The sequence below is a fragment of the Seriola aureovittata genome, chromosome 9, assembly GCF_021018895.1.
Source record: "Seriola aureovittata isolate HTS-2021-v1 ecotype China chromosome 9, ASM2101889v1, whole genome shotgun sequence".
Taxonomy (NCBI): Eukaryota; Metazoa; Chordata; class Actinopteri; order Carangiformes; family Carangidae; genus Seriola; species Seriola aureovittata.
The window spans coordinates 9,077,501-9,097,500 of NC_079372.1; the positions used below are offsets into that span (position 1 = coordinate 9,077,501).

The 20,000-nt window shown below is 39.5% G+C and overlaps 2 protein-coding genes across 4 annotated transcripts in view; one reads left to right on the forward strand and one right to left on the reverse strand.

Moving 5' to 3' along the window:
* zbtb46 (zinc finger and BTB domain containing 46) overlaps positions 1–1,710 on the forward strand; it is a 68,519-nt gene extending 66,809 nt beyond the window's left edge. For both annotated transcript variants that reach the window (XM_056384489.1, XM_056384488.1), the window contains one exon: positions 1–1,710. This exon is cut by the window's left edge and continues 2,832 nt beyond it. The gene's annotated coding sequence lies outside the window, so the exon portion shown is untranslated.
* A 239-nt stretch (positions 1,711–1,949) lies between these two features.
* The window catches only part of slc2a4rg (SLC2A4 regulator), a 39,224-nt gene continuing 21,173 nt past the window's right edge, over positions 1,950–20,000 (reverse strand). The window contains exons 3-9 of one of the 2 annotated variants that reach the window (XM_056384490.1): positions 19,284–19,384; positions 17,777–18,015; positions 14,711–14,811; positions 12,349–12,622; positions 10,519–10,659; positions 8,841–8,968; positions 1,950–8,082 (exon numbers count right to left, since the gene is read on the reverse strand). In XM_056384490.1, the coding sequence (XP_056240465.1) occupies positions 7,971–8,082; positions 8,841–8,968; positions 10,519–10,659; positions 12,349–12,622; positions 14,711–14,811; positions 17,777–18,015; positions 19,284–19,384 (1,096 nt within the window). In that variant the 3' untranslated portion in view covers positions 1,950–7,970. The remainder of the gene's footprint in view (positions 8,083–8,840; positions 8,969–10,518; positions 10,660–12,348; positions 12,623–14,710; positions 14,812–17,776; positions 18,016–19,283; positions 19,385–20,000) is intronic. The other variant, XM_056384491.1, reaches the window with a different exon arrangement.

The window sequence follows — 20,000 nt, forward strand, 5'->3', positions numbered from 1 at the left end:
GAAAAAAAAAAAAAAAGTGCACATGTTATGGTATTATTGTGAATATGAAGGGCTGCGTGGAAGAACTGGCTAGCTTTTGAAGACTGCATCTTGAAACCAAGCTGATTTTATTTTATTTTTTCTAGTTTCTACTGTATCACGCCTTCGCATGACACACAATCAAGTAGAAATGCAGCATGCAGACCGAAGGCTGTCGAGTCTACATGCTGTATTTCTATCCGCCAGCGTTTTACTGGCTTGAACTTTAGTTCATTTACATAAAGGGAAAGTGAGCGCTGCAGTAGTAACTCTGGGAAATATTTTTGTTGCCAGTGCTGGTCGTACACATCAGGCCTCCCTGCTAAAGGTGCCATGGACTGCACTTCCCATAAACCCCCACTGAGAAAATCAGTACAATGCGATCTGTGATGCTTTCTTCATGTCTGGCAATGTCTTTATTTTATTGGTATTATTTATTGTGTTTTTGTTTGACCCATTTATTAAATAGTTGTACTTTTCTGGGGTGAAAAAAGAAGAAAGACAATGGGGTAGGATTTTTATGAATGTCAATGGTGGGTGTGGAAGGAGCCCATGATCAGTGACAAATCTCTGTCCTGTGGTGCTGTTGTGGCCACTTGAGAGACGTCTGGATGTATGTGTGACTCCCCGTTCCTGCGCTCTTCTCACAACCTGTACTGTATGTCTTCTTCCTCATACTGGGTTGTACTTCAGGAAAAAGTCTGCCATCAACCCCTCAATATGTGCCTCAATGACATTTCACCTGTGTGCTTGTGAGAGTGCTTGTTTCCGAGAGACGACTGAATATTTGTATTGATGGAAAGAGATTACTGAGATGTGACTGATCAGATTAGAGGTGCAAAATGTTTGAGGATAAAACTTCAAAGAGACAAATCATGATGGGCGACTAGATTCTCCTTCCCACCGTGTGTTGATGACCTTTTGTGCCCTGATTCTGTGGTCTTAACTGCATGCCTGTGTTCATTTTGTCATACCAAAGCGACGTCTTCGGCATCTGCACACAACTGTCTCATTCCACGATGCAAAACTGGAACTATTTGCTCTTTTGCAGATGAATATGGGTATTCTTAGACGTGTACAAATTGCAATCCTCATTTAGCCTGTATAGCTTGATTCACACGTGCAAATCATGAAGCCATAGATATGGGTATATCTATATTATACTATATTTCAAAATTGGCGCTTTTTACTTTAGATTTTGTTCTTCTACTAAGAGTGATGTGTGTATACCTTCATATATATGAATTTATATTACTATTATATATTATTTATTTTCCTCTCTCAAGTTTCAGAGGGTCTTTAATTTGTAAAAGGTTGCCCTTGAAGCTTGAGGTTTGTTTATTTTCATTGGGAATATTGTTCAATATGATACTGACTTTATATTGATGATTATCATAAACCTGTGTTTGTAACAAAATGTGTTAAATAATCAAAAAAACCTGTCCTGTTTTTACACCTGTTTTGTTTTGGGCAGATTTAAGTGCTCTTGTGCAGATATTTTTTGGTTGATAGTACTGATCACAAAACATTTTTACAGTCAACCATGAGCCTCCTGTTTTGATGTTGGGGCTGGCCCGCCGGCCATCCAAGCCTCTTTCTAACTTCATGTTTAGTGGAAGAATTAGCTTGACTATTATTTGCAAAAACCAATCAGTCTCAATAAATTTTGAAATTGCTGCTGTAAAGAAGTGACCGATGTGTGCTGTGGCTTTTATTTTCTTGTTCCCGTCGGGGCAGTTTATGGAACTAGTCTTGTCGTTACAACTACTGCCCACAAGGGGTCAGAATAGACAAGTCAAAGACAGTAGACACTGGAATGAATTCAGTCTACAATTTTACACTGGCACATTTCCTTATTTGGAATATTTCCCATTATAAACATCTCCTGCAGTGATTTATTCATCCACATGTTAAAAAAAACTGGCAGCAACCGTCTTCCATTCAGGTTTATTTTCTTTCTGTCACATTACATCACATAGATCACATTATCAGCATCATACATGGTCATCCATCTTTCCAAGCACTACTCATAGGCTTGACATTCATACAAATACTCTGAGTGCACCACTCCTCAGAAAGTGCTTCCCCCATGTGCGTGGGACTGCTGATGAAGACCAGAGGCTGAGCCCACACACAGGAGAAATCTTGCCCTCCAGTGAAGACCCAAGGCTGATTTCACGTTTCCCTCAAAATGCTTTTAGCGCTGTACGTGTGTATGTGTGTGCGCTGGGCTGCGATGATCATCTTTACATTTAGAGGAAAACAAACTTAATCAGCCTTGGGTTATCAGTTTCTGAAAGGGGAAATCTAACACATAAAACCCTTCAGTGTTGTATCTCCTAACAAGAAAACAAACAGGAAAAAAATTGAGCGATGCTAGACATGCAAAACAACCTCAAACTCAGCCAGACAATCAATCAATCAATCAATCAATGAGAAAAAAAAAACATAGCAAAAGTCAGTTTTCACACCGGCCAGTGTAAGGCTCAGTAAAAACACAACAGGGGAAAAAAAATGGTCATGAAATGAGAGATCTGACGCACAGAGGGTAAAAGCCTGGACAAACAATAAGAGCACAGTAGAAAAAGCCGAAAACTGAGTGGAGCTGCCATTGCAATGCATTTACATTTGATTTGGAAGGAGATCTATTGGCTTTGCTGCTGCTGGTTTACGCACAAATGAAAACTGACATTCAAGAAAGCAGCACATAGATTTTGACATATTTGGAAAAAACAAAGGCTTTTTTTTTTAATGCACATTTCAAGGGTTTAGTTTAGCTTAATATACTGGGTAAAGGCTTGGGTGGGACCACAGTAAAGCTGGATAGCACAAGAACAGGAAATGGAAAAGGACAAGGTGATCGGAGAAGAATCACTGTAGTGAGAAGGAAATGGGAAGGATATGTCTATTGGGAAACAAGTGGAAGACACTAGAAGCGTGCTGTCTGTTGGAATGTGCACGGCAGGATAAAGATTTCCACAAGGTTACAATTTTCATCATGACCAAAGGTTGATGGTTATCCTGCCTAACAACAACTTAACGTCACAACCACAAACAACATCCACAACAACGACACACATTCCGAGAAAAAAAAAAAAAATAGTACTATTTGGCGGGGAGAAAGACAAAAGACGAACAGCAACAGTGTGAGCGAGTTGCCCAGATGTCACCAAAAAAGCTCAAGTTAGTTCTTGTTCCATTATAAAGCATCTCATTGCACAAAGTAAGATAGTAAAGCAATACTGCATGGTTGTGTTATGAATTAGCAGTGTGGCGACAGCTGTCAGTGGGTGTTAAAAGATTTGGATATCAAAAATCAGGACGCGCTACTGGTTGACTACAGGCGGTACAAACTAGCCAGCAAATAAAACAACAGAAAAGACTTTTTATTTTTGTAGGTTTTATACATTCAACGGGTTTTGTTTTTCTCCCCTTTGCCTCTAAGCTACAATATACATTGAATCTTTATGTGTTATGTTCACTATAGCTTCTCAATCGACTTTTTAAAAAAAAAAAAAAGAAAAAAAAAAAAGAAAGAAAAATATTCTGAGCAACTGTACTGTAAAAAAAGTTTCCTTTTCATATAACAGAGAAACAACAACAAAAACAACAATATATGAAAAAGCCTCACGGTTCTCTTTTGTTGCATATGTACAAGAAAGCCCTGAAACTGCAAATCCATCTACATCGTCACTGCACATCTCGTGTCTGCTTTCCATCTACTGTCAATCCCCAGTTTCCCTGCACACCCATGAAGTCAACTTCAATCTCCATCTCTCGTTTACTATGTGAAAGTTTTTAATCGTTGATCTATTTTGCAAAAATTCACCAATAAAGTTCTCTTGTCCAAGATCTGTACACAAGAGCAACTTTGTACCCAGAGTTTCTTTCAGGCCACGATGACCCAAGCCGCACTCAGCCGAGCCGAGCCGAGCTCCTAATGATGCAGCCTGGGTTTTAATCTTCACGGGCCAGTTTAGTGCAACTCGAAAAAAAGAAAAAAAAAAAAGGTGGAATAGTGGCCAACAACCACATGAGCCTGTTAGCTTAACATGTGCTAACAGTCCCATTCACTGCCAGCAAAAGCATTGGCCTCTAACCCTGCTGGTGGAATCTAAAAGTGCTTACACTGAGGATGGAGAGAGAGAGAGAGAGCTGATGGGTTGCATTTGACACTCGATCTATGACCAAACCAGAGATAACAGAATCAAAAGTGGTATCCAGCACTAATAACAGTATCTACAGTTACCACCTCAGCTCAGTAAAATGTAAAGAAGCATGAACCTGTTTTTTTTTTTCTTTTTTTATTGAAGTAAAGAAAGCACAAAGATGAGCTTTACGGATAAAAAAAAAAAAAAAAGTGTGTATTGTGAAAAAACTCCAGGCAATTAAACACTGTGAAGCATCTGCTATCAAGACGATAACGTGTAGCTGCTGACTGAGACCGGTGTTTTCCTATCACTGAGACAAGGCAGGTGCTGTTTTCGGCCCTTGGCACTCCTCCAAGGAAAAGGCAAAGTGACTGACTACCTAAGTACCACACTGTACTTCTCAGTACCACACTTCTGTGACTGCCAGCACCACTATGTTTAGTACGATAAATCTGACACAGAGAGAAAGACACTAACTGTCAAGATCACTTGCTAATAATGGGGGACCCCAGAGGTACAGAACCCCGATCCCTGACACCCCATTTATTCCATCGGGCAGTGACGACATCCCGCCCACCCACTCGAAAAAAGAAAATCCTTTCACTTCAAAATTTGTATATAAAATGTCCATGTATAAAAACATGTCTTTGCGCAGTGCAACATAGTGCAATTTCATTAGGTCAGTATACCTTTTTCCTTTTTATGTTCTTTTCATTGGCACTTTGTGAAGTTTCTGATCGGAAGAGGCCTGCCGCCTGCTCTCACAAGCTGAGAGAGAGGGAGGCCTAGCTTATCTGGGATGCCACTGGAATAAACACTTTTCAGGCAGGATCAGTAATTTTCAAAACAATATGGTGGTTTATAACAGGAACTGAATGAGATATTAAGCAGTACTATCACAGCAACCATGTGTGCTTAATGTTTCTGCCCATTGACTTCAAGCATGCAATGAGCAATCAGGCATCTGCTTCTCGTCTTTCATCGAGAAGTGATAACTGGTCACTTGTAACGTGGTGTCGGCCGACAGCAGACAGCGCAAATGACCCTGTGGTGACAGAGGACAGTGCAGGTGTTTCTATGGCGACAGAGGTCTGAGAAGTCGCACTGATCCTCAGTCAAGGCGTCTGCTCAAAGTTGGCCTGCTCACACAGGGAAGGACAGGCACTGTGTGTGTATGTGTATGTGTGTGTGTGTGTGTGTGTGTGTGTGTGTGTGTGTGTGTGTGTGTGTGTGTGTGTGTGTGTGTGTGTGTGTGTGTGTGTGTGTGATAAGTTACTATGGTGATCAGGTAAGCTCAGTGTCAGGAGCGCTTCAAAAGTAGAGAACACACAGCAGAACCTACATTCAGAAAGCTGCTAACACACAGCGCAAAGGTGAATCTCTTCAAAAAATATACATCTACTGTCATGACTGCCTATGTGAGCAGATCAGAAAAAAACCTGTTAAAGGGTCTTTTTTCCTCTTGTGGTGTTTTTCCTTCTGTGGATTGTAGGTCTAAGGATAGAGGATGTCTTAAGTGGTACAGACTGTGAAGCACCTTGAGGCAAATTAGTGATTTTGGGCTATATAAATAAATTAATTGACTGGACTATATGGTTGGGTATGGGCAGCAGGTTATCATCTTAAAAAGCCCAGTATTGTCTTTATCACAGTTATTTAAATCTGAAGTGTGACTGAGTCGACTCAGAGCAGGTTAACACCAACTGTACATTACTAATGAGGGGGAAATAAAAAAAAGCTCAACTCTTGTGGAAATTTTTCAATGCAGGAATTACTTAAAAACATTCTTAATTATGACCACTGATGTGTGGTTCAATCTTCTACTTCCATTAATAATATCACCAATAATAGATCATCATTATGTTCTAATTTCACTGTTTTTCTTTTATGGAAACCCTCCTGTGTCGCAGAAGAGGATATCTTATAACTATTTCTAGAAAACAGAGTTGTAAGATTGCTTCTGACGTCTTTGAATGTTTTCTACCTCTTTTTGTTTTATATCTTGGAGATATAGAGATACGAGGCAAGTAAAAAATTGGATTTTAACATTAAAGGGTGCAATTCTCTTAGGATGGCCAATATTGCTGGAGATTGCTACAAAAACAAATATGACAGGGATAGATCAAAAAGTTTACAATTTCTAACTATCTAAAAATCTACCACCTATATCTCATCTAAAGCTTGGAAAACTTGACCCATCATTAACTATTACAGTCTTATTCTAAAAAGTACGATACCACTTTGGTACAACATCTTAAAACTTTTGCTACTTTTACTTAATTTGATTCTTACTTTTCATTTTAAAATGTCAGACCAGAGTGAAAGATACTTTTAAAGGATTAAACACATCTAGTGAAAACATGAGGAAAAGTCTCAATTTCTATGAAGTTAGGTTTGGTATCTACATATTGTTGCACTGCTGCTTTATGCTAATTATTCCAAAGATTAAAGAGTGGATAAGCTGTCCATTTCAGACTGTAAGAAATGAATTAGAATGCCTGACTTATTATCAGGTAGTGATTGTTGGGTTACGATCTCTATATTATTTACCTACATACATAATTTACATCAGTCAGACCGTAAGTTAAAGTTTCAAAGGGCAGTTATCATTCATGTATCATTCATTGTGGTAAACAATCTCTTTAAGAACATGAGCTGTCAAAGGAAAACATGAGCATTTCTGCCTCAATCACCCTAATAACAATGACAACCATAAAGCAAAAAAGACAATATTAAAATGCTCTAATTCTGCTGATTGCACAGTGCAACTGCTAGTTGCTTAAGCAACTCATTGTTGAAAATAAACTCTGTATAAGAAATAGTTATCGACTCTCTCAGTTATTCGCTGTGGTTACAGTGATACTCTAAAAGTCAACCTTTTTCTTCAAGGTGCATATCTTTAGGGTACAAGTATAGAAAAGAAGAGAGGGAAATATATAGGGAAAATATATTTCATATATCGTGTACATCCCTCTAAAATATTTTGGAAAGTCAAGGGAAAAACTCTTTGTACCACTTGGTGTGAAGTTTTTGTGCATTTCTGGAAAATTACAAGAAGTGTCGCTGGCTGTACTGAATGTGATTGATGAACATGTTGTTAGATATGGAACAATATGTGTTTAAACATACAGTCGATACCTAGTAAGGCTGCAGAAGACAGTGATGTTAGATTCGGTATTGATCTTACACCTAAGCTGTCAGTTGTAAGCGAACAGGTCTTTTGCCTTTGGTAGGTTTTAAGTCCCTTAAACAGTGACAATGAAAAACGGATATGCTACAGAGGTCTTACTGAGCAAATCTGGTGTTAACCCTTGAACCTCCTAAGAGTCATTATCCACCTCGTAAACAGTAGCTTACATGATGCTCCTATAATGAAAAACAGAGTATACCAAAAAGCTTATCTGTAGTCTTTCAACATTGCCTTGAGTTGAGGCCGTGAGAAATGGCGAGAAACAAAAATCAAATCAGAAGGTTCAGAATCCAATTTAAATGTTTCTTTTTTTCCTTATTCATCAACAGAGTGAAAATGTCTCAGTCTTAGAAAAAGTCTCCAAACCTGCATAAAGTTTTTTTTTTTCTTGCTGATTTAGTTTTTAGTTGTTTTTACCCACCAGTTTTATTTTCTCTTTGTTTTTGGAAACGGAAAAGAGAGAAGGCAAAGCCCCTACTGGGCCAGAGGAAGCAGCACTGAGAGCTCCATCGTGAAAAAATCTCCCCTCGTCTCCCTCAGTGGAAGAGTCCACATCGCTGTCGCTCTGAGTGAGGACGAGCTCATCTCACAGACGTGGGTAGGGGACTGGATTAGTCGGTGAATCTCTGACAGGCTTTTTTCCAGCGACAGGCTGTGCACCACATGTCTCTCTTCTCCATGCCGTACACCTTTCGGCACTTCTTTGCCTCCCCACGGGGTTTCCTTGGTAACAGCAGATGTGACAGCATAAGGACATGCACACAGACTTCTAGGCTCCCACACGGGCAAAAAAAACACACATATATGTACAATGCGCTAGAAGGCACCTAAATGTGTCCATGCGCATGTAAGTGCAGGGGCAGACACACATATATATATATATATACAAATACACACAAATGAAGAAGTCTTTCCCTTAAACAAGTCAATTACTATCAAGTATGAACATGAATTAATACAGAGAAACCATCTTTGAAGTGGTTGATGATTTCATGCAAATACATTTTTTAAATTTGATCTGATGTTTGATCTGATGTGAGTCAGCGCCATGAAGAGCTGTGCAGGGTGCTGGCTGTGCAGAGTGTGTTTGTTGTGACTCTGGTTGGGCCTTACGAGAAAGTCAACAGAGGCCACATACTATTCAGAAATTTTAACATTAGAGCAATGACATAAATATGTGTCTCCATGTCCTTATTTTACATCCCACTGGCAATAAGCTATTAATTAACACACTGCTACGATTGTAATTATATTCAATTATTTCTGTGTTTGAAGGGTTAGGACAATTTAAGAAAGAAAGAAAGAAACACAATTTGGTATTGATAACCTTCACTGCTGAGTCATATGATCAAGATGCAAAATATACTAACACAGTCCCATACATTAGAATCATAGAGATAACTGCAGTACTCTTTGCCCCACAGAATCACTTCTAACACAATAACACATACACATGCACACAGAAAACGGCTGCTGCATACCTGGTTCCTGGTATTGACTTGGCTGGTGGCGTTATTAAAGCATGGGTCTTGTTAACAGTGGTGTGTGTGTTGGCTGCCGGCTGCCGCTTTTCACCGATGCTCACTGTTCGGACGTGAGTCACAGGCCCCTGCAAAAGTGAAAAGACATCATAAGTGCATTGTTCAATACAGTACTTATAGAGTGACACCTCATGGTGTCTGGTCTGGTCAGTTATCAGAAAGACAAAACCTTTATCCCTGTCAGAATAAACTACAATAATTTATAGTAATACTGGTGTACCAGTTTAACTAACCGGTAAGAGTATCTGTAGCTGATCGAAAAAGCTTGCCTCAATAATTTCAGATTGCACATACTGGAATGTGCAAATGATTTTCCTGTTTTTATACATCATCTTTTGGTCTAGCACTGCCATCAAGCCAGCAGTGAATTTCTCTTAGTGTACTCATTAGGGTTACATCTTTACTGTAACCAACATGCAAAGCACAGAGATCACAGAGACAGCTTTGGCAACAGCTGCAAACAACTTAAGGATCAGTGTTGTTTTCTTTGTGCAGCTTGAAATATTGTCGAACATTTTATACTTTTAGACAGACTTTTGGCCTCAGTCACTATTGTCATTCCTACAGTGCCTTACTAGAAGAACATTCTTTATTGCTTTTGATTAGCAAGAGCCACAATATAACCTTGTGGAGCTCTGTACGGTGCAACTTCAAAAAGCTTTGAAGACAGGCACGAGTTATCACAGTCACACGGATGACATCCAACTTTGCATTGCTGTCATTAGGCTTAAAGTTGTCTTTTTTTCTGCGTTTATCACTGAAAAAGCAAAGTACAGACGTTGATCTGCTCCTTCATCACCAGCTGGCTGCACTATCTTGATGCTCTCCTTAACTGTTTCCAGAAAAAAGCAGCACAGTTCAAAATCAATTCATCAAATTCATCCGTACATGTTTCTATCTACAACCAGAAAAGATGGCATTACATACATGTTTTGTGTCCCTGCAGTGGTTGCCTGTCAGGCTTATTATTGATTCTAAGATCCTTTTATTGGTTTGTAAATATTTAAACAGTTCTATGCCTGAGTATGTCTGATGTGCTTTTAAGATACAGTATGTGCCTTCCAGATCCCTCAGGTTCTCTGACTGTCCCCTGGTTGTTCTTGGAGCCCAGCCTCTAATTCAAGGCAATGCTGCCTTCAACCATTATGGCTTCTGCCTTTAAAACAGCCCACTAGAGACACTGAGGATTTTACAGAGTAATATTTTAACCTTGTTTTTAACACATATTCCTTCAGTTTCTTTTAGTTTGACTTGTTTTTACTCCAAACTAATTTTTTACCCTTTTATTTCTATTCATTTGTATAAGTCTTATATGCACAACATTGAGACAGCACATACAGTATAATGTTTGCAACAGATATTCAATGTTATCAATGCATGCACATTTTGTTGATGGTTTCTTTTCTTGACTATATGTTAGGGACTTTGAATAGCATCTTTGGATGAACTCTGCTATATCCAGACAGACTGATGCCTTTCTATATAAAAAGGTGACGGTATAGAGAAGCAGGGAGAGAGAAAACCAGAGCGACAAAAAGCTCAAATGGCTACAAGTGGAGAAACAGCAGGAGAGTGGTTAAGATTTAGATAAAAAGGCGTGAGACAAAGCCTCACTCACCGGGACGCCTTTGAAAATGACAGGAGGGGACTGCCACGACACACTGATGCCGTTCCCAGTCCGAGTTCCAGGCCCGGTCCCTTTACCACTGCCTAACCCTGCCAGCTCAGGACCCACTGGGATACTCACTGGAGCAGTGGCCTGGAACATGGACAACCACCCCATCGCAGCAAGGAAAGGACATGACAGAGACAACGAGGGATAGGAAAAGTGCAGATAGAAACCGACAGAAAGCACAGAAGAAAGAGATCATATAATTAGTTGGGAATGTATTTCTCCACCTCTTAATGTAAAATGTGCCTTCATATCAATGCTGATTATGGATCAAGACCAAAACCACTTAACACAGAAATCTGTATTTTACATAAACAGAAAAATTTGAACAGTTTATCCGTAATAGTGGCAGGCAATTGTAGGCTATGGTACAAAACTGTTTCTAAGAGAGCATAAAAAATAGTAGAGAGTAGGGATGGGTATCGTTAAGATTTTAATGGTACTACTACTCTTACCGAAACTGCTTATTGAGCTGGTACTTTAACGGTACTCGATACTTTTTGAGGAAGAAAGAAAAACTTGAACAAACAAAACATTTGTCACGTTTGGGCTGTGTTTGCATCAACTCTAGTAAAGTAGAGCCACACTCTTCAAACTCACACCGTTTGGTGCTCTCCGCCATCTTTGTTTCTCTAAAGGTATAGGCTACGAGCTTGAGTTGGTGTGTGCCCTGCACTGTCTGGTGTGTGTCACTGGAACAACAGCCCCGTCCCCCTGCCCTCTGCTCACACTAACAGCAGGCAGGCAGAGAGAGAGCGACAGATCTCTCGTCTTCTGTGTAAATAGCGAAAATATACATAAATAGACGGATATTTGACAGAGTTGGTGAAATAAATGTGCAAGATAACGTTTATCTAGCGGAGAAAAAAAAAAAAAAAAACGTGACTGCTCCAGTACCGGTAGAAGAACCGTTGAGGCCGGAGCTTATTGATACTGCGGTCTTGAATAATGTAGCCCCAGGGCCCGTTAAATACCGGGGCTCGGTACCCATCCTTAGTAGAGAGAACGTGAGGTTAGCAATAATAAATAGAAGATAATGAGTATGAGCAATAAACAAAATGAAACATAAGAAGCAATTGCACTTCATATGCATAACCTAAGTCTACTTTACTGTGCATTTTGCGTTGTCACGGCAACTGAAAGCTCAATACTACCGCCAACCACTGTGAAGGACTGAATTCAATATTGAATATTTTAAAGATTTATACTTTAACTAAATATGTTCTTCCAACAAAAAACATTTCATTTTTACCTCCAAGGACAAACAAGTGAGGGGTGCACATGAATTGGTTATGGTTAGAAGAAGAGGAAGAAAAGGAGGAAGGATGAGCAGAAGAAGAGGAATGAGGCATAGATATCCAAAGTTGCTACAAAGCTGTTCAAATAAAGTGTTGCAAGCAGGAATTTAAGCATAATTAAATCTCATGACTAAAAGTTTTCTGGCTTAAAAATAGGTTGACTTCATTGTTCATGTGAACTTATGTTAATATTTGCAAGAAATTTTTCCCTTTCTCTCCCTGATATATATTCCCACACTAGTGTAGGAGTTAGGTAATTCACCCTGACCTCTGCGCTTTTTGCTACACTGATCTCAAAAACTGCCTCTGCAAATTCCATACGATAGTAAACTGAAACTTTGTGGCTTGGTAACATATGGACTGCTTAATGTTTTTCCTTGTTTTCAATTGTATTGCAATGTTTTTTTTTTTTTTTAGAAATTCAATTTAGTAGTGTAAGTGTGTGTCCAAAATCTCTCTGGTGGCGTGTGTGGATTACCTGGTAGGCGTGGTCAGTGCGGATGTGGCAGAGTGTGGAGGGAGCTGATTGACTGAGCAGTGTCGGGGCGTGGCTCTGTGAGCCGTTCATGTTGATGTGTTCGGAGTGAGGGACGTCAGTGAGTGGTGGCGGGAAGACGGGTGGAGGACCGGCTGTGGTGGGGGAGGTGGGTGTGAGGCTGGACAATCCCTCTGTTAGGCTGTCCATGTTGACCTCAATCTCTGAGTAGTAAAAGTCCTCCTCTCCATCACTGTAGTCCGAGTCGCTGTTTCGCCTGCAGGAGAGAAACAGCAACTAAAAAATTAAAATCTACACATCCCCAACTTAAGATTGTTTTAACTCTATTTTAATCTAATTTTAATTTTCCTCTTAAGGTTAGGGTCCTGCAGTTTTTGAAGACTATAATGCTATAATGCAACCCTTCTCTTATTGTCCTTGTTGCTTGCTAATTCCTCTGACCACAGCATTTTTATTGATGCATAGCGTTAAACTCTGTTGGCCACTCACGCTATAAAGTATTATAAACTTTTCGGCATCTATGCTTAATCGTCTTTGACCATATCTTTATGTATGTAATACATTAATACTTAATCTCAAGAGCTTAGAAAATGTTTTTCCCTTTCATTTCAAATCCATAAGCATGAATGCCAGAAAATGCGAAGTACTTACTTTACTGTATGTGTCTGAAATAATTCTACTCACTTCTCTACAATCTGCAATCTCTAATTTGGTGGTCAGGGCCATGATCTCAAATGCTCTCATTCCTCTGAGGTGCATTAGCCTGAAGACTGTTGCCTATGCTTGAGTTGGGTTGAGTAGGTCTAAGATATATTGTTACTGCCATCTAGCACATTGTTTTCATGCTGTTAGTCTCTGGAAATGAAACAGAAAACATTTCTGTGCACTGAAGAAATACTAGTTAAAATACATTCCATTAAAAAAATGTCAGTTGTATATTTATTTATGGATGATTTTAATCTTAGTTCAATAATCAGCATCGTTTTGAAAATTTCTTTTTCTTTTCGTTTTAGTTAGAAAACTGGATTTTTTTCTTTAACTTTGCCCAGAGCCACTAATAAAGCTTCCATTTTACCAAAAATGTACCAACACATTTAACACATTTATGCATACTTTGCACATATGTGTGATTGTTTTTATGATAAACTGTAAACATACAAAAAATACTGACAAGAAGAGCAAAGTAAACCAAAAAACATTAAGATGGTTTTGAAATACTGACTTGGGAACATAGTGGTCATGAAAAAAGCCTGTGATGTTCCATTTTACTAACGTATCACTGACCACTCTACAAACATAAGCACAGCTGTCATTTATTTGACCAAAGATAGCGGCAGAACGTGGTTACTCTTCTCAACAGCAGGGGGCAGTGAAAGCCAGTGTGCTGCAGAGCTCCTCAGACAAACAGGCTGCTGATGTGTGGACGCTTTTTCCTTCATAAACTGTGTGAGTTTCAGCTAATGAATGAAGTAACCATAGGACTCTGTCTCTCTGTGCATATAGTAATAGATGAACATAAAATTACCATAATTACAAAAATCTTTCAAACAATACTATACTATACAATATCAAAGTTATTAATACTTTGTATTTCACTGAGTGACAAATACATCATTTTATTTTATGCCAAATGTACCTGCTGGGTAAAAGCAGTCAATGTAATCTGGCGCTTTTATGGATTATAACCTCAGAATATGACTCATTTTTTATAAATTGGACCACCTATGATACAATGCGTACATGTGTGGAGAAGTGGTGATACACAAGCTCAGCTAGTCAGGTGTGAAAGCAGGCAGGCAGGTGGACAGCATCCAAGCTTTGACAAGTCAGATGTGCGTCACTTTTCTTGTCATAGCACACTATTCACATCAACACTGACACTGTTACCCTGAAGCTGCAGAGCAAGGATTACTAAACTGACACCTACACAGTGAAGGTCTTTATTAAATTGAAAAACTAAGCCTGCAGTTCTACAAAACAAATAGACGTCATTAGTATCATTGTCCACGTTAGCAGAGTGGATTCCTAGAATGTATAAATATGACTATACATAAATAAATATTTTAAAATAATGACAACATCTTGAAAGATTATGTTACTGTCTGGCAGTGGTGGTGTGTGTGTGGAGGGGTTGAGCTAAGACACTAGGCAGAATGTGAGACTTTATTGAGAAATAAATATTCTAAATGCATCATCGTTTTTATTTCAAACCTTTTATTGCATATCTATAAGATGTAAAATAAATGCAGCTAACATTTGATCAAAACTCCCTGCAAATGGGACTGCTGAATCTCAGGACACAATATCTGAGTGTTTGGTTTTCTAGTGATGACTAGCAACTCACCCCAGGTGGACGGTGCGGATGTGTCGCTGGATCCCTGAGGAGGTGCTGAGGACCTTTTCACAGTTCTTCCACAAGCACTTGAACATCACCTTCATGGAGTTCTGAAAGAGAAATTTAGCCCAAAACCAACATGAGTTGGGTGATTGCCTATGAGGACAACATAATGTCTCACAGAAACAATATCACAAATGTAAACAATAGATAAACTAGACAGTAACTGATGTCCATTTTGCAATCTGTGCATGTATGCTATCACATCCGTTTTTGGATTAGCACTTTGGTTTTGAATAATTTTCTCAGTAATAAAAAAAGATCACCTGTCAGCCATGGTAGAAACTGATAAAACTAAACTTATCATCTGCAGAACACTCATGAGTATTTTAAAAGGAAACAGAGATTTACGTAGCATGTGGTATCATGTTCCTCCGTGTGGATCTCACTGGCAGACTCAATAGAAAGGCCTTCGTGGGGGATTGAGTGCCACTCTACAAGGGGCCAAACACTACACCTCATTAGAAAACTATTAGAACAGCAAGCCTATAAAAATAGAAACCCGATATGTGACAAGTTCAGACACAAACGGAGTAAAAGAGAAAGAGAGAAAGAGAAAAAGACAGGGAGAGGACAATGAAACTGTACCCTTCTCTGTCTACCTCACAGTACTTTCATGTTCACTGACAGAATGAAGAGCAAAATAAATGTACTATTTTGATCTCCTCCTGCTGTCTGTACATGCTGTGGGCTGGGGTGAAGATCTATTGCAGCGGAAATAGTCTGGTGTTAGGTGCAGCCGGGGGGTGCCCCTTTCTAATGTTCAACACAACATACAGTACATGTACTAAATATAAGAACTTCCCTATCTAAACACAGACAGGCACACACAAGCATACCTGCGACCTCCTTTTAACCTCTGATCATTAACAATAGGGATTGAAAATGCTTCTCATATCTGATCCTCCTCATATCTGATTTTACATTAAACCAAGAATACCCGTCCATGCTTCATAAGCAAGCCATGAGGGGATGGATGGATGGATGGAGTGGGTGTTTTTTATTTCAATTCATTTTCTCTTTCACACATCAAGGGCTGGCAGCTGTCCCATGAGCAGGCAGAGACCTGCATCACTGCTAATGAAAGACAGTGGGTGTGTACTCTCATTACCTTTTAAAAGCCTTCGGAGAAAGAAGGGCAAGAAAAAAGGGAGGGAGAGAGCAGGAGAGACAGAAAGAGGGAAACAAAGCAAGAGAAGTCAGAGTAGAACGGGTTTTATCAATGGTTATGTTAAGTCACTACACTACTATTCCGCTGAACTATTTCTTACTGACTGGCTCTCCCTTTCATTGCATTTGACACCAACAGGCTATTAAACTAATTGAGTGGTGGTGGCCATATGCATGTCCCCTACCATGCTGTTTGAAACAACCTTCCTAATACAAATTACACAGCAAAGCTAGTCTTTAATCCCTCAAACAATCACAAATCACTTAATTCTCTAAGCGTTTTTCTTGCATCTTAACACTGTTACAGTAAAACTGGTGATTGCAATGTTTAATAATCCTCTTAACTCACTGCCTGCACAAAATCAAACAGCCTACAATCCAAGGGGCAGCTGCTCATAGAAGGTTTAGACCTCTGGGGCTGGCGTCAGCTGTATCACAACACAAAGCAAGTTAGCTCATGCTTTAGCCCTCTTCCACACAACTTGTGAGTCTATACTCAGCCCAGTTTCATCCTACTTCATTTCCTGTCTGCTTATCTATGGTATGGCATAGGTCTCTGGCAGCATCGTCCTTGGAGTCTTTATGGTTTCATATATTCAGCAGCTCAATAATCTTCACTGCTGCCCCACTCCAGGGAGGTTGAATTGCAAACTCCCACATATTGTACAGTATATGAGCTCTCCTCTGTCACCGTATGACTAGAGGATATACTGAGATTCATTTCTCCACCCGTTGCTACCTTGAGCATCAATTCTCCTCTACTCCTACACTCTGACTATCGTCATTTTCATGCATCCCTTGAACTCTTTGTTGCTTTCTGCTGATCATCCCTCCCCCGTCTGCCTCCTCTCCTTCGTTCTTTCTAAACCTTCCTACCTCTCCCCTTGAAAAGGCTGAAAGGGGGATAGAAAGCTTCCTGACAGTGAAAACACTTTGACGTTCTGGACTGTTGCTATCGTAAAAAAATGAGAGGGGGAGAAGTGAAACAGAGAACATAATCCATCATCCACACAAGCAGAGAGCGACGAGCCGTATGTCAGAGGCTGTTAAACTGCATGGTGCTTACATTTTCTGAATTCTTCTAGTGGGTTTTCCAAAGTCTCTCCCTGCTACTACTTTATAGAAATAACAAAAGCACATCCGAGTTATTTCTCTACAACTGTGGCCCTGAAGTATTACTCAGCGTGTTCTGACTTTTGTTTTTAGTTAAAAGTGGAGCGGACGGCATCTTGGGCTGCAGTGATAACCACAAAACCACGGCTGTGTCAAGCAAAGAGCTGGGTCAAGAAACAGCTTGGTGACTGTGGATGTCTACTTTTCTTTTTAGTTAAAACCCACAATAAAAATCTTCCAGCTGTGTCAATCAAGTCTTTAGACAAAACTATGAACAATGCAGCCATATCAAACAAAGTCTATTAAAGCGTGAAGATCATTGAAGGCTTAATTGGTCACATCTAGAAAGGTTCATTTTGACTTTTTCTGTCATCAACTCAATTCTAAAATACACTTCATATGTATAGAAAATGACACAGGTATTACACTGCTTTGTGCCTTACTAATAACAAAATTCATAAAGAATAAATTGGAAGGTGAAAAGTGCCACATTACATTGTTGCATGCACAGCATGTTAAATCAGCATAATAGCAGATGCTGGCTGGGAACAAAATTGTTCAAATTTGCTTCAATGGGATATGACATGCAGAAATTTTTTATTTTTCATATATTTCCAATATATGAAAATAAATAAATAAAAGATACAACTGACTATTCACATAACAAAATTCACTGTGACAAGATATGACGCAGGACTTGACATGAACGTCACATCAGACACCCATCTTTACCTTTCGTTTGCGAGGTATGGGGTCCTCAAACATGAAGTGCGTGCTCTCTGTGACATCCTCACTGACATCATCACCCTGGGATGAGAGCAGGAAGTTCTTGTTGGTATCGTTGGACAGAGGTGGGGACGGTGTGGAGGGCACCGATTGGTCGCTGGCATCCCAGCTCCAGTTGCCACTGGTGGAACTGCTGTAGCTTGCTGACAGCACTTCTTTCCAAGCCCTGTTGGCTGGCTCTGGGACTGCAGTTTAAAGAATACACACAGTTAACTTCAGATTAACAGCAACACAATATATATAATATATAATATAAATGTATAATCCTACCTCTGAAATGGAAATAAAAATCTCTAAGAGGCCCTAATATATATGTATATAAACCAATACAGCCTGTTTGATATGTACATTCTAATATCTATAATACCTTACATGTAGTAGATTCTGTCCTAACATTTTTCATTAAGCTATACTGTGCTCTGCTGATTAAGCCCAACACAGCTTTGATTTCCTGGACAGGTAATGTACTATTTCTAAGTCTTGTCCCACAAACCCTTTCTATACACTTGGGCTTTTTCACAAATCCAATAATGCTTAACCTGTAAGACTTAATAATCACACTGACTTGATCTGACTTTTACTGAGGCAAAACATGTAAATAAAAACAAAACAAAACTGGAACTTTTAGTAATCCACATCATGTACACTGGGGATTAATTTATACCAACCAATAACTATATCCTATAGAAATTTAAGGAGTTGAATCTCAGTTCAAATAAATATGTAGCATTGATCAATTTGTGTATGAGGATTACTGTGCTACTTCACAGAAAGCCCTAGAGTAGACCATGTGACAACTTTTAATGTCAAGCTACACAAATCATACAAAGGCATTTTAATGTTTAAGGAGTGTCAAGGGAGGTGTGGAGTGAGTGGTGTTAATAGTTGGGATGCTTAATGGAACATTTACCCAAACTCCCAACCTACACACATGTGCAGACATTTTTATGAGTCTTAACCAAACTGTGATGAATCAACAATGTCAACCAACATCCCCTCTCTGCAACACTTTGTATTAAATAAACCTTTCATCAAACTTAGCTCCTCCTAAACCAACAGCATCCTCTGGCTAGATCTGAAGACTCCTGAATACTACAATAAAAACTTACATTACTATAGATTTATTTGTACTTTGATACAGCCATGTACAGTTACCAATAAATGCATGGTTTAGTAAAACGTGCATGCATACAAAGATAAGGGAATAGTGCTAATACTACCTCCCATTGGATGAATCCAGGTTAGCACATAGATGACTCAGCATCTCAGTCTATGTCAGGGTAAACTAACATCAAGTGATTTATGAGTATTCCTTTCCACCTAACTGACAATCAGTAACACATGATTTAAAGTGATTTGTTTAATATAGTAGATGAGTCAGTACTTGATGGCGTAGCTGAAGGTACACCAAGTGCACAGATAAATGCAGCTGACGCTGAGGCATCGGTGTTACCTGTGGATGCAGAGGAAGGGTAGAGCACCAAAGGGGATGTGGACAGTGAGGTCAGGACGGCGGCAGCCATCACCTCCTTATCAGCATGACCTGAGGGCTTCCTGCAAAACACACAAATATAGGTTGACAGGCATATGTTTGACATTAATATTTGTTATGTGTAACAAATCAAACTTAAGTCATACACTGTAAAAGAATTTGTTGTTTTGATTGTATATCCGAGTAACGGAAAACGATTTTATAAGAAGAAGCCTGGCCTTGTCCCCAGAGAAAGCTACAAATCCCTGTAGCCCCTAAAAATATCAAGAAATTTGATATAGATAACAAATCCAGCAAAAGAAGCCAGTGCACACAGAGACACATGGTTATGTGTACAGAAGATCTCGTGGAACTTTCTGTTTCTGTGTACATTTGAGTATGTGAATGTGTGTGTGCATGAGGATGTAATGGAAAGCCTCTAGAGAGAAAAGGTTTTGTGGTGTGTTTCTGCGCAGCTTTTGCAACGTTGCTTAGAGAGAGGGAGAGAGATGCTCGTTCCTCCCTTCCTGCTCAGTACACTCCATGCCGAGCAGTCCACCCTCAGCTTAACCTTATTTATACTGCCCACTTGAACTGGCAGCATACACATACACACAGTGCATATATACATGCACAGTGAGCTCAAAGAGTATACCTCGGCATGCGGTGTTATAAGAAAAATGTGACTGAGCACAACAG